At 39.6% G+C, this 13,578-nt stretch overlaps 1 protein-coding gene across 2 annotated transcripts in view; it reads right to left on the reverse strand.

The window, feature by feature from the left end:
• Positions 1–335: 335 nt before the first annotated feature.
• Positions 336–13,578, reverse strand: part of LOC5567851 (putative ferric-chelate reductase 1 homolog) — a 151,398-nt gene continuing 138,155 nt past the window's right edge. Inside the window, exons 3-9 of one of the 2 annotated variants that reach the window (XM_021842560.1) lie at positions 8,325–8,942; positions 8,110–8,263; positions 7,695–8,000; positions 7,411–7,637; positions 6,993–7,349; positions 1,120–1,254; positions 336–1,059 (exon numbers count right to left, since the gene is read on the reverse strand). In XM_021842560.1, coding sequence (XP_021698252.1) covers positions 922–1,059; positions 1,120–1,254; positions 6,993–7,349; positions 7,411–7,637; positions 7,695–8,000; positions 8,110–8,263; positions 8,325–8,930 — 1,923 coding nt within the window. In that variant the 5' untranslated portion in view covers positions 8,931–8,942 and the 3' untranslated portion in view covers positions 336–921. The remainder of the gene's footprint in view (positions 1,060–1,119; positions 1,255–6,992; positions 7,350–7,410; positions 7,638–7,694; positions 8,001–8,109; positions 8,264–8,324; positions 8,943–13,578) is intronic. The other variant, XM_021842561.1, reaches the window with a different exon arrangement.

Below are 13,578 nucleotides of genomic sequence, written 5' to 3' on the forward strand. Positions count from 1 at the left end.
GTCAAATATCAAACCACAACACAAAATGAACTAGCTATCGAAATGAATCTAAGTGGGGTACGTGATTTTCACGTAGGAGTGATGATCATCAACAGTAAATATTACTGTAGTCTCATTTCACCCTTACCAACGGTTAGATGATTGCTACCGTTGACAGGTAAATTGAGGAAAACTTCATTTTATAGGAACCCACATGAATTTTCACGTAGTCTTGACATGTAGATTATTTTGAGTGTATAATGAAAATAAATAAAGCATACAACAATAATATGATGGATGGCAACATTTATTTTAAACTGTCTTTTAGTTCTTAACATACTAGTGATCCTAATTCATGAAATGTTTTATTTAAGTACGACATGTTATTTTACGTTTTTTTTTTTCCTTTGTTGCTTATGTTATCAATAAGGTAGCCTGGCTTGAGTTTCGCTAACATACGAATCATTTAAAATACATAATAATACGAAACAAATACATCTAAATATCAAAAATTCGCCAGCTATGTCCCATCTCGCAGTAAATACTGATTCCCTGAATAATTGGTGGGTGTCCTGCAATTTTTTTTCTCTCGTTGCAAGATGGCACATTTCTGACTGCTTAACTGCTCTCAAATAATACACTTTGTCTAACGCGTCTCCACTTACTGTACAACAGGGATGTACCCTTTTTCGAAACTGTCATTGATTGTTCCGCGCGTACTACAAACGATAATAATTACTGCACTGTACACACTTATCTACACGAAAATTCTGCAAGAAGTTGATTTGAATTGTACAGATAAATCGACACTGTGCGCACGTTTCAAGCGATTGCGACATATCCGCTTCTTAAGGCGGTACTCTGTAAATTAGCACAAGTAATCAACAATCAAAGGTATACTGGTTTCCGCCTGGTAGATTCTGTTCTAGAACAACAGAGCACTTAGTTCATGATTTGCTTTTTTATACTCTCGACGGCGTCTTCAATCGGAGCTAGCACCGTGATAACTACTAGAGCCACCACAAACGCCACGATGATGAGTATGTAGAAGAACAGCATGACCTTCCGGAAGCCCGAGAACTGAAAATTCAAACATGCGTTAGTTATATCTAGCTTCAAGCGAAAAGCTAGAATACTCACAGCAGCATCCTGTTTGCGATCCATGGAGCTCATCGAATTTCTTGATGGAGTCATGTCTGCCATCTGCATAGAGGTCACGCGTTGGTTGTTACGCCTCTCGCTTGCGCAGCCGCCGATCTGTATCCAGGAGAAAATCTTATTAGGGCGTTTGGAAGCAAACTGTTCGGGGGGATGGAAATCATGATGTGTTAGTATAGGAAAGGAAAAATGTGATCCGATGTTAGGTGCTCTTCTGATGATTTTTACAGATGGTGCAATACTTTTTGCATTTGTATGATATTTACAAAATGACGAGACTCATGTCCTCAGAAATGTTAATTGCACACTCATAGTTGGAATAAATTCATTGATATTAGTTTAGGGGCACACAAGAGGATCAAAGGTAATTATTGTATTGTTGCAATAAGTGCTTCTATAATCCTGCTCTGCATGTTGAAACTCACGATTAAACAGAAACTAAACTATTCTTCTTCAAATAATAACGAGATCTTCTTCAAATAAAAACGAGATTTCTTTATTTCACGTAAAAAAGAACAATTTTGGAGTTGTAGATATTTCCTCAACATGCAACTGTTCAATAAAATCATGCTGAGAGTGGCCCGCCGGTCAACATTATATACACGTTGACAATTTTCTCGATTTTCCGGAACAAAAAGTAAGAAGACAGTTCCTGTTCTTGGCGTTCTTAATGAACTCCTGAAGGTTTTTTAAGCTTTTCTCTGCTTAAAAAACTGATTATGCCTAAGTAATTAATGAAGGTTCTTAAGTAGTTCTTAACCTTGTCTTCGTGCTCGCCACACGATAAACAAACGTAAAAATGGTAGACTGGTAGAGAAAGCTCTGAATTCAAAACTGTTGATTCTAACAGAACACTAAAAAGAGATGCTGACTCCCTCCTATTTGGGACGAAGAAAGAATTTCTCAGAAACACACATAAGGAAGAGTTTAGGTTTAATTTCAAAAGAAACAAATTTTAATGGCTTTTTAGAATATAACCGCCAGCTTAGTCAAACTTTTTGAGTTGTGTAATAAGTCGTTACATAGCAGATTTGTTAAAATTGATCAACGATCAACCGCGTTTTGTTGATTTGTTATCGTTAATTGTCATATGCATCTCCATAAATGTATATATTGTGCTACGTAGCACCAACGGAACTAAACATTGTCCTGTTTAACATAGCATTTGAAACCAACTTGTGTTTTCCTTCCTTCATAGTTCACAGATTTGGGTGGTGGAAAACGGAAGTTTGGCATACAGATGTTTGAAACAAAGATGTTTGGCCTAACAAACGTTCAGCCGAATTCTCGCGCAACGTTTCAAAAGGACCTATCTAACATTGAGAGGCTCTCTTTGTTCACTTTCTCTTTAATCAATAACTGAGTCACAACCTTTTCTGTTGCGTTTTTTTTTTTGTATGAAACGCTAGTCAAGGAAATTGCCTTTCGATCTATAGTGAAAAACTTCCAAAAAGCTTCAGTATTCCACTGTTATAATCTAAAGAGAGCGAGAGAGTAGAGAATCTCTCATTTGTACATAACTTCTTTAGTAATGTTCAGCGAGAATTTATCTTTCTTTAAGCAATAAGTTATTCTTTTCAGTTATACTGTTAACCATATCATTGATTGACAGTTCAACATCGCCAAACGCATTGTGCTAATGCTATATGAGCAAATATATGTTTTTTCCTGTGTTGTACAAATTACAAAAGCTCGACTATTGATACCGTAAAAATATTATTAGCACTTAGCTGAATAATATTTGAATCATATTGTTTTTGTCTTCTTTTGAGTTCTTTCGCATTATTACGCAAAGACACTCATTTGGTTTGCACTTCAGTCGTCGCGCTGTTGTATTTTGTACATCACTAGTGAAAAAGCTCGCTTTTCGTTCACAACAGCAGCGTGGTGGTTTTGACGTTGGCAAACCGCGTGACGACTGGAAGGTTAAACATCGATTTAGCCAGACATATTTATGCCAAACTTCTATTTGGCCAAGCGCACATATGCCATTTCTCCGTATGCCAAACGTCCATGTGTCAAACCTATTACCACAGCTTTTACTTTACTACACCCCAACCTCTTTTTACGACCGTTATCGGGGGGTCGTAAAAATAATCGGTCGTAAAAAAAATCAGGGTTATAATTATGTTTTTGAAAAATGCAACGTCTAGATGCGGAAATATTGATTTGACATATTCGGCAAAGTTGAAGCATGGGTTGAGAACTTTCCAAAATGGCCGTTCAAGTTTTCATATTTTGGTAATAGATGGCAACACTGCTCGATTGTTATCAAAAGAGCCAATTTTAAGGGGGTGTGATATGCAAATACCAAAAAAAAATTAAACATAACGATACCGAATGTTCCCCAAAGTTGAAGGAAGTGTTGCGTGCCATACAGTCGGTTGAATCACAAATGTTCATGTGGCTGGCAACACTGTTCAAAAAGAATAAAGTAAAGATTAAAACCATCAAACCTGAGCGGAACAGAAAAATATAATGCTTAGCAACATAGCAATACTCTTCAACTTTAATACAGTTTTTCATGAAGGATTCAAAATTTTTTTCTTAGCTGGCAACACTGCTTAAGTGAAATTGCAATACCAGGCAGTACAAGTGTGCATGCAACTATTGTTTTGCGGATATCTCAGGATCCTGACCACTTAGAAAGATGGCGTCTTCGACAAAGTTGTTCAATAGCTCAAGGACTATCATTATTCTAGCGAAGAGATTCGAGATTTTGCCACCAGGCGGTGCTAGTGAGCATAGAATTTTTGTTTTCCGGATAGCTTAGGATCCTGACCACTTAGAAAGATGGCGTCTTCGGCAAAGTTGTTTAGTAGCTCAAGGACTATCATTATTAAAGCTATGAGATTCAAAATTTTGCCACCAGGCGGCGCTAGTGAGCATGAAACTTTTGTTTTGCGGATATCTCAGGATCCTGGCCACTTAGAAAGATGGCGCCTTCGGCAAAGTTGTTCAGTAGCTTAAGGACTATCATTATAAAATCTATGAGATGCAAAATTTCGCCACCAGGCGGCGCTAGTGAGCATTAAACTTTTGTTTTGCGGTTATCTTAGGATCCTAGCCACTTAGAAAGATGGCGCCTTCGGAAAAGTTGTTCAGTAGCTCAAGGACTATCATTATAAACGCTATGAGATTAAAAATTTTGCCACCAGGCGGCGGTAGTGAGCATGAAACTTTTGTTTTGCGGTTATCTCAGGATCCTAGCCACTGAGAAAGATGGCGCCTGCGGCAAAGTTGTTCAATAGCTCAAGGACTATCATTATTCTAGCCAAGAGATTCGAGAATTGGCCACCAAGCGGCGCTAGTGAGCATAGATTATTTGATTGCCGGATAGCTCAGGATCCTGACCATTTAGAAAGATAGCGTCTTTGGCAAAGTTGTTCAGTAGCTCAAGCGCTATCATTATAGAAGTTATGAGATTCGAAATTTTGCCACCAGGCGGTGCAAGTGAGCATAGAATGTTTGTTTTCCGGATAGCTCAGGATCCTGGCCACTTAAAAAGATGGCGTCTTCGGCAAAGTTGTTCAGTAGCTCAAGCGCTATCATTATAAAAGTTATGAGATTCGAAGTTTTGCCACCAGGCGGCGCTAGTGAGCATAGAATTTTTGTTTTGCGGATAGCTCAAGATCCTGACCACTTAGAAAGATGGCGTCTTCGGCAAAGTTGTTCAGTAGCTCAAGCGCTATCATTATAAAAGCTATGAGATTCGAAATTTTGCCACCAGGCGGCGCTAGTGAGCATAGAATTTTAGTTTTGCGGATAGCTCAGGATACTGGCCACTTAGAGAGACGGCGTCTTCGGCAAAGTTGTTCAGTAGCTCAAGCGCTATCATTATAAAAGTTATGAGATTCGAAATTTTGCCACCAGGCGGCGCTAGTGAGCATAGAATTTTTGTTTTGCGGATAGCTCAGGATCCTGACCACTTATATAAGATAATAATGATTATAAGAGCCAAGAGATTCGAGATTTTGCCACCAGACGGCGCAAGTGAGCATAGAATTTTTGTTTTCCGGATAGCTCAGGATCCTGACCATTTGGAGAGATGGCGTCTTGGGTAAAGTTGTTCAGTTAATAAGCAAAATAGCCAAATAAAAGTTTCATGCTCACTAGTGCCGCCTGGTGGCAAAATTTTGAATCTCATAGCATTTACAATGATAGTCCTTGAGCGGATGAACAACTTTGCCCAAGACGCCACCTTTTTGAATAGTCATAATCAAGAGCTATCCGCAAAACTAAAATTCTATGCTCACTAGCGAGGCCTGGTGGCAGAATTTTGAATATCATAGCTTTTATAATGATAGCGCTTAAGCTACTGAACAACTTTGCCGAAGGCGCCACCTTTCTGAATAGTCATAATCCAGGGCTATCCGGAAAACAAAAATTATGTGCTCACTAGCGCCGCCTGGTAGTAGAATTTTTCAAATCTCTAAGCTTTTATAGTGATAGTCCTTGAGCTACTGAACAACTCTGCCGAAGACGCCATCTTTTTAAGTGGTCGGGATCCGAAGCTATCCGGAAACATACATTCTATGCTCACTAACGCCATCTAGGGGCAAAATTTCGAATCTCTTGGCTAGAATAATGATAGTCCTTAAGCTACTGAACAACTTTGCCGAAGACGCCATCTTTCTAAGTGGCCAGGATCCTGAGCTATCCGCAAAACAAAAATTCTATGCTCACTAGCGCCGCCAGGTGGCAAAATTTCGAATCTCATAACTTTTATAATGATAGCCCTTGAGCTGAACAACTCTGCCGAAGACGCCATCTTTTTAAGTGATCGGGATCCGAAGCTATCCGGAAACATACATTCTATGCTCACTAACGCCATCTGGGGGCAAAATTTCGAATCTCTTGGCTAGAATAATGATAGTCCTTAAGCTACTGAACAACTTTGCCGAAGACGCCACCTTACTAAGTGGCCAGGATCCTAAGCTATCCGGAAAACAAAAAATCTATGCTCACTAGCGCCGCCTGGTGGCTAAATTTCGAATCTCATAACTTTTATAATGATAGCCCTTGAGCTACTGAACAACTTTGCCGAAGACGCCATCTTTCTAAGTGGCCACGATCCTGAGATATCCGCAAAACAAATGTTTCATGCTCACTAGCGCCGCTTGGTGGCAAAATTTTGAACCTCATAGCCTTAATAATGATAGCGCTTGAGGTACTGAACAATTTTGTCGATGACGCCATCCCTCTAAGTGGTCAGGATCCTGAGCTATCGGGAAATCAAAAATTCAATGCTCACTAGAGGCGGCGCGTTTATAATGATAGTCCTTGAGCTACTGAACAACTTTGCCGAAGACGCCATCTTTCAATGGTCAGGATCCTGAGCTATCCGGAAAACAAAAAATCTATGCTCACTAGCGCCGCCTGGTGGCCAAATCTCGAATCTCTTGGCTTGAATAATGATAGTCCTTGAGCTACTGAACAACTTTGCCGAAGACGCCATCTCTCTAAGTGGTCAGGATCGTGAGCTATCCGCAAAACAAAAGTTCTATGCTCACTAGCGCCGCCTAGTGGCAGAATTCCGCTATTGAATGACCACCATATGTTAGCCCTTGAACTACTGAACAACTTTGCTGAACATCATGATGTTCTATTTTGAATACTTTTTAAGATAATAATCATTTATAAAAACGGTCGTTAATCTGAATTTCGGTCGTAAAAAAGTGGTCGGAAAAAAGAACCGTCGGTAAAAAAACGGTCGTAAAAAGAGGTTGGAGTGTATTAGAAATTGCAATAACTACTGTCTTAGCCCCAAGAGAATTCGATGAAACATTCTTCTTCACGTTCACCTCTATCAAACAATAAATGCACACACAAATTCCATCACCAGAAGTACTTACGGAGAAGATCAAATGCATAAACACGTGGAATGCCACGAACGCAACCAGAATGAAGTCCAACCATTCCGGAAGCTCAGCCTTTTGCAACTTAACAGCAAAGAATATGGCAACGATGGCAATGATGTGAGCCAAATTTCCTCCCAGCCAGTGCAGCCAGTTGAACAGTGGTCTCCGCTTGGTTCCAGGGTGTGGTCGGAAGTAGGCACCAATAGGTTGCAGGAAGCACAGAACTGTTGTAACCACACCCAGAATGGCGTGAGGGTTGTCCACTTGCGACCAGCCTCCGATTTCTACAAATATGATTATGAAACCAGCTACCGTCAGACACCAAGTCAGCACCATCAAAAATCTGTGCCACTGTAATAAAAATAATAGTCAGTACATCTGAAATCGGTGTGTTCTTCATAAGCTAGCATACAGCAAACCATTGATCCTTTCCACACAGCTGGCTTCCGACCCAGGTCTGACGGAAATAACGTGCCAAAAGAATTCCAAGTGATGCTGTTCCAATCCACGCCGTCAACATGAGAGCCCCGTGCAAACGTAGCAACAGTTTAGACATTCCTTGAACTGGTCCAACTTCGGCCAGAGCCAAAGGAACTCCGGATACATGGCGACCGATGTCGTGATACGAAACGTGTGTAGCTGAAACATTCGTAGCGTTTAAATTATATTGCTTCACAATCAGTTCACATCACTTACAATCAGCTTCTGATCCAGTTGCCAACAACAGATGATACTTTCCATTGATCAAATCAAACTTCTGTCCCTTCACGGTAGTAACGGCGTCCCGTTCAACCTTGCAATGGATCACACCATCAACGTACGATTTCTCCAACAGGCGAATGAAGTTCTGGGCAATACCCTGGCGAGATACTCCGTACGGTCCGGCGAATGTCCACGAAGCATAAGCATTGACAGTTCCCTGCTCGGGGACACATTCAACCACCGAATCGTCACCCATTTTGGCATCGTTTGATAAACCAACGGCGATATACGCTGGACGATCTGCAAAAACAAAATCAAATTAATCTTTAGATCATATTTAAATTATCATATTTCAATTTTACTACATATTATTCAAACCGCCCATTATTTCAAAACTTGACAAACTTACTGTATCCAGACTTCATTTCGAAAATATATCGCTCTCCTTGAACAATCGTGGCTACAACTGCACGACAATTCCGGGTTTCAACGCATCCCTCAGGGAACCCGAAGCATCCCTTGGTGTCTCCACAGCCTTGGTAGATTGGATCGCTTGAATCGGTCTAGAATCAGAACAAATCAATTACATCTTCAAGCGTTAAACTATAATTCTTAGAATATTACCGCAGCGGTGACACGTGGAACATACGGTGGCACAGTGGTGGTTGTTGGCGGTTGCCGGGTGGTGGAGATTCCAACCACTGGAGGAGGATTCTGGCCAGTTTCTACGACCTTCACTGGAACCGATTCCAATCCAACCCAAAATTTGTCGTAGTCTTGAGCGATTGTAGCGTTGAATACAACCTCTCCCTTGAAATTAGCGGGAGCGATCCATTCGAGAGCCAGATCCTTTTTGGTTTTTGTATTGGTGTGAGTGGCAGTGTTGCTTTCGCCACCGCAGTTGATCAGTTTGATAGCGCTCTCGTCGGTCAGTTCAAACTGACCCAGCACTTCGTTCGGTGGGAAACGGTTGCGGGCTTGAATCATGAAGCCCTTGAACACAACATTGGCGGGGAAGGATTCGATTTCGACCTGCAGCTGTTGGCCGCTGCCCACGACCGATGTGACAGGTGTTATCCGGAAAGGAGAGGCAGTCGTAAGGGGCGGAATACCACCACCGTGGAACGGAAGCATCGTTTCGCACACGCTAACCGGGGCACCATTTGGCAAAGTGATGATTGGGCCGATTAGTGCGCTGAGCACTAGCGCAATGCTCAGCATGAGCCTCATGATGAGTCGCGTCTGCAATGGGAGAACAGAAAGTAAAAGTTAGACTACATGTAGATATTTGTGTTAGTTATAAGAGACTCAAACATATCGAATGTGAATGGGTTTGAGTTGGAAATCACAATGTCTTATTTTCAACGAAGTAGCAATAATATTACACTGAATATATCGCCAAAAAATTCTTCCGTTTTAAGAGAAAATAGCACTGTACTTTTGATCTACGCATAATTTTCGTGCTTCCCCTTTTATCTAGGGAGCCGGACCCAATTCTTGGCACTTTTGATTCACTTCGGCAGTGGGGTATTTTGAAAGCTACAAAGCTTATATTTGGCCACAATATGCTCCTTATTGCCAAGTTTCAGACAATTCGGCCGAGAAAAACTCCCCATGCTGAAGTGAATCATGGAAGTGTCCAAGTGGTTCTGCACCCTATTTGGACTTTTTGGTACCAAATAGTTTATGTTCAAGCAAAGGTTTGAAAAACACCCACAAAACATAAATTTTGTTCAATAACTCTATAAAATGTATGTTTTCAAATCGATTCTACCCCATTACCCCGAATCTCATTACTCCGAATACCATTAACCCGAACGCCATTACCCCGAATTCCAAAACAAACATTCGGGGTAATAGAATTTGGGTGATGGCATTCGGGGTAATGGGGTAGAATCGTCATCTATAATTCGACAATCACGAGCTAAAACTGACCCAATTCCATACTCATAAACTTATGGAAATTTAATCATTACAACACTTGAAACAAAAATTAGTTTTTAATTGCTCAAGTCTTCAATAACATACAAAGATATCGACCGTGATAATTTTATTGTGAATTTGTTTATCGGCATATCGGTCCACTTTGCTCGAAGTAAGAGGGAGCATGGAGAAGAAAGCAATGAATACTAGATGGATAGGTAACGTAAGGGAACGGCGAGAGAAATTGGATTAGATGTTGAAGAGGCCATACCATATTAAACAGTATTACTTGAAACGTCACTTCCTTGTGGCTAACGTCCCCTATGGGAACGGCTTGGGTGTGTTTTGAGAATGACACTACCAAGACAGCCCAGGCTGACCGGATATCAACCTATCTCAGAAGAAGAGCTTGATGGTACAGGTCGGACTCGATTATCCGGAGTATCGATTTATTTTTCACTCCAAATAATCGAATCACTAAAAAAATTGAAATCTTTGACAAAAGAACTTTAATATTAACTTTTTTCGTTATATTATTTATATAATGCGGTGGCGTAGCCAGAAATTTTTTCTAGGAACAAGAAAGACCCCTATAAGAAAAAAATTTTTTTTGACTAGTATACACAAAAAACACTTTTTCAAACTTCCCTTTTCTCAAATACGTTCTAAAATGCAAAACCATTCATATTGTATATTGCAATACCAAATTATCTCAGATTTATGCAAGAAAATTGAAAAACAAGAACATCAAAAAACAAATTCCGGATAATCGAGTCTAAAATTCCGGATAATCGAATCCCGGATAATCAAGTCTCCAGATAATAGAGTCCGACCTGTATTACAATGATTTCAAACCTGTTTTTCTGTTAATTGCACGAATAATAAAAATATTTCCAGAAGAAAAACAATAAAAATTTAATATTTTTCAAAGTACCGTTCAAACTTGAATTTTTATTATTGCCAAAAATCAGTAACTAGAAGAGGCTTCAAGAAAAAATGAGAAAGAATAGGCATGTTCTAAAATAAAAATTATGAAAATCAAAAACTAAAATTCATAGATTTGCGAATAAGAATAAATCATTGTCTAAAATGTGTTCAGATTGATTTTAGATAGCTAAAAATGATGTTAAGATCGAACATAAAAATGTGGGTATTAGAAGTTTAACAGACTTTTCCACCTTTCTAGCAAAATCCTCGAAAATTCACCAGAACTATGATGTTTATTGAAAGCGAAACTATGAACTGCTTCCAAAACCATTCGCGAAAATCTTTCGAATCTACTATTCAGCTTTTTTTTTGTAGAGTTTTCTACAATTATCTGTCGCGGTCCATTTGGTCGATATCTGCGAAGATTTCTAACGAATATCTGACAAGGTTTTTGTAGATTTTCCGACGTTTTTTCTTTTTTTTTTTTTTTTGAGAAAGTCTCATTGCGGAATAGTAGAAGGGTTGAAGTCGTTTTTTACTCAATTCTGAAACCGTACATGGTTTTGTGTTAGATTTTGTTTAGATTGTTTATTGAAACTCTCTGACGTACTCTAAGAAAGATACTAGGTTTATTCTTGGCTAAATTCTTAGTGGATCATAGTACAATCTTGTATTGACGCGTTTGTCATCAATATCTGTGGTGGAAAACAAAAGATTTTCCGCAATTCCGCTGGTGGTTCGGTCCGTACTACGCCACCCGGACAGTTTTTTTTTTTTGTAGGTGATTGTGAATTATGTGAAGATTTATTTCAGACACTGCAATTTAATTAGAATTTTCCCTTTTGGGATGTGTGTTGTTGTAGAAAATATATTAAGAATTTAGTGATTTGACATGCTTTTCCAGTGCAGTATGGTGATACCTGATTTTTGGGAGAACACATACTTTTTTCGTTTTGGACTGTTTGTTTTTTGTAACATTTTGCATTCTAATTTCAAAGTAATAATTAACTTTATGCACCCAATATAGCCAGTATAGACGTGCTTAAAATAAATTTCATGTCAAGGCTGACGAAATCGGGCAAAAAACAATGCTAAAATCGGGGGTAGACAAAATCGGGTCAAAAAGGGTGCTAAAATCGGGGGTAGATAAAATCGGGGGTACACAAAATCGGGGGCTGACATCGGGTCATTACTGTATTTAACAAGCAGCAATTCACTACGGCAATTCACGTAACAGTGGTTTTATACTTTAAATAAATCGTTTTTTCTCTTTTCATTGCCGGCATTCAAAAGATTAAACTAAAAACAATTAAACATCAAATGTCCTGGCTCCATCGCCAGCTTTTCAGGAGAATCCTGACCTAATACCCCTTTCAATCCCCAACTCCGTAGCACTTATGAGGGTGTCACTGAGTCGGAGGCCTCTCGTTAAGTAAGTGCTACATCAACATTTCCTTCCCCAATTCCAAGTTACGGTAAAAATGGGCGTGAGCAGGAATAGTGAAATTCATGGATTTGGTATTTTTGTTCAGGATTGGATCAAATTAAATTAAATTGAAATGGATGGCAATCAACACCTTATTATTGCACTTATCTGAAGACCCAAATAGATAACCTCACATCAGATCAGAGACATTAAACTTTCTTCAATTTCACTTACACGCTCGTTCAGATCCACTCTAAAATGAGTAGATTTCGACTCACTTCGGAAAGTGGAACTGCTCAAAAGTGAGTAAAGCCATTGTTACTCACTCTAGAGTAACATTGTCAAATGTCAGAATTAGAGTAACACTTACTCACATCGTTTAATCTGAAATTTGCGAAAGTGTGACATACTTCGAGCAAAATAGACCGATATGCCAGTAAACAAATTATATAGACCTGGATACTATTAACTCTGTAAACATTGTACGAGTACCTGGCCATTTTTTTATGAGTGGTAACAAATTGGCTGATATGGAGTAGTGTTTGATCTTTCGGCCTTGACGCTTGCTCCTGCGGGGGCGGGCGATGAGGGCAGAATCAAACATGTCGCGCGTCGGTAGTTACGAGTGAAAAAGTGCGCGGTCCGTTACTAGTGTTAGATCTTTCGACCTTGACGCTTGCTCCTGCGGGGGCGGGCGATGAGGGCAAGATCTCGGGTCGCGCGCTTATTTTCTCTGAGTGCTTTTATAGTGCCGAGCAAACGAGTGGAGCTGAAAGTGGATTGTTGCTGCTCAGTCAAGGATGACGGATCAATTGGTGAGCTACTATTATCATGCTACTATTTCTAATATATAAAATATGTATGACTGCACATTTAATCGTAAATATGATTTTTCAACAAACTATGAATGGTTCGTCACTGTGAGTGTCGACATGAACTCTGATTCATGAATTATTATTTAAAAAATTACCTAAAATTTTACCTATATTTTTGTAAATAAAAAAAAAACTTTGAATTGTTCGACACTACAAGTGTATACTTGCGAAAGGTTCACTCTATTCAACAAACTTTGGATAGTTCGTCACTGTAAGTGTCGGCATAATAATTGTTTATCATGGTCTAATCGCTTATCAAAGTAAATCCTGTGACCCAACGATCCTCCCCATTAACAAAAATCCCTCCCAGTAACCTTTGTGGAGATGCAGAGGCAAACACGGTCTCCAAATAACAAAGGTTATACACTAACATTCCTTCCCCAAATCCCACCTGACTGCAAGGACGTGGCCGGCGCCGTTATTGACCCTGTATAAATAGAGGCACTGAATTATGCACACTGAAGAAGATTACGGCCAATCCCAGCCGAACTTCTAGTTGATTGTTTGTGCATTTTCACTGACTTCGGTCAATAACGGAATAGCAACCATTGATATGTGTAGTCAGTCTAAGCTAAGCTAAGTGGTAACAAATTGGCTGATATGTGATCTCACAATACAGCATCCAAGTTAATATTGTTCTTGAACCATCTTTTTAATTTTTCAAGCTACGGGCGAAGCATTGAATACATTGTTTAAAAGTAATTCAGCACAGACATCACCAAAACTG

This window comes from Aedes aegypti, chromosome 2 (genome assembly GCF_002204515.2).
Source record: "Aedes aegypti strain LVP_AGWG chromosome 2, AaegL5.0 Primary Assembly, whole genome shotgun sequence".
NCBI classification, from domain to species: Eukaryota; Metazoa; Arthropoda; class Insecta; order Diptera; family Culicidae; genus Aedes; species Aedes aegypti.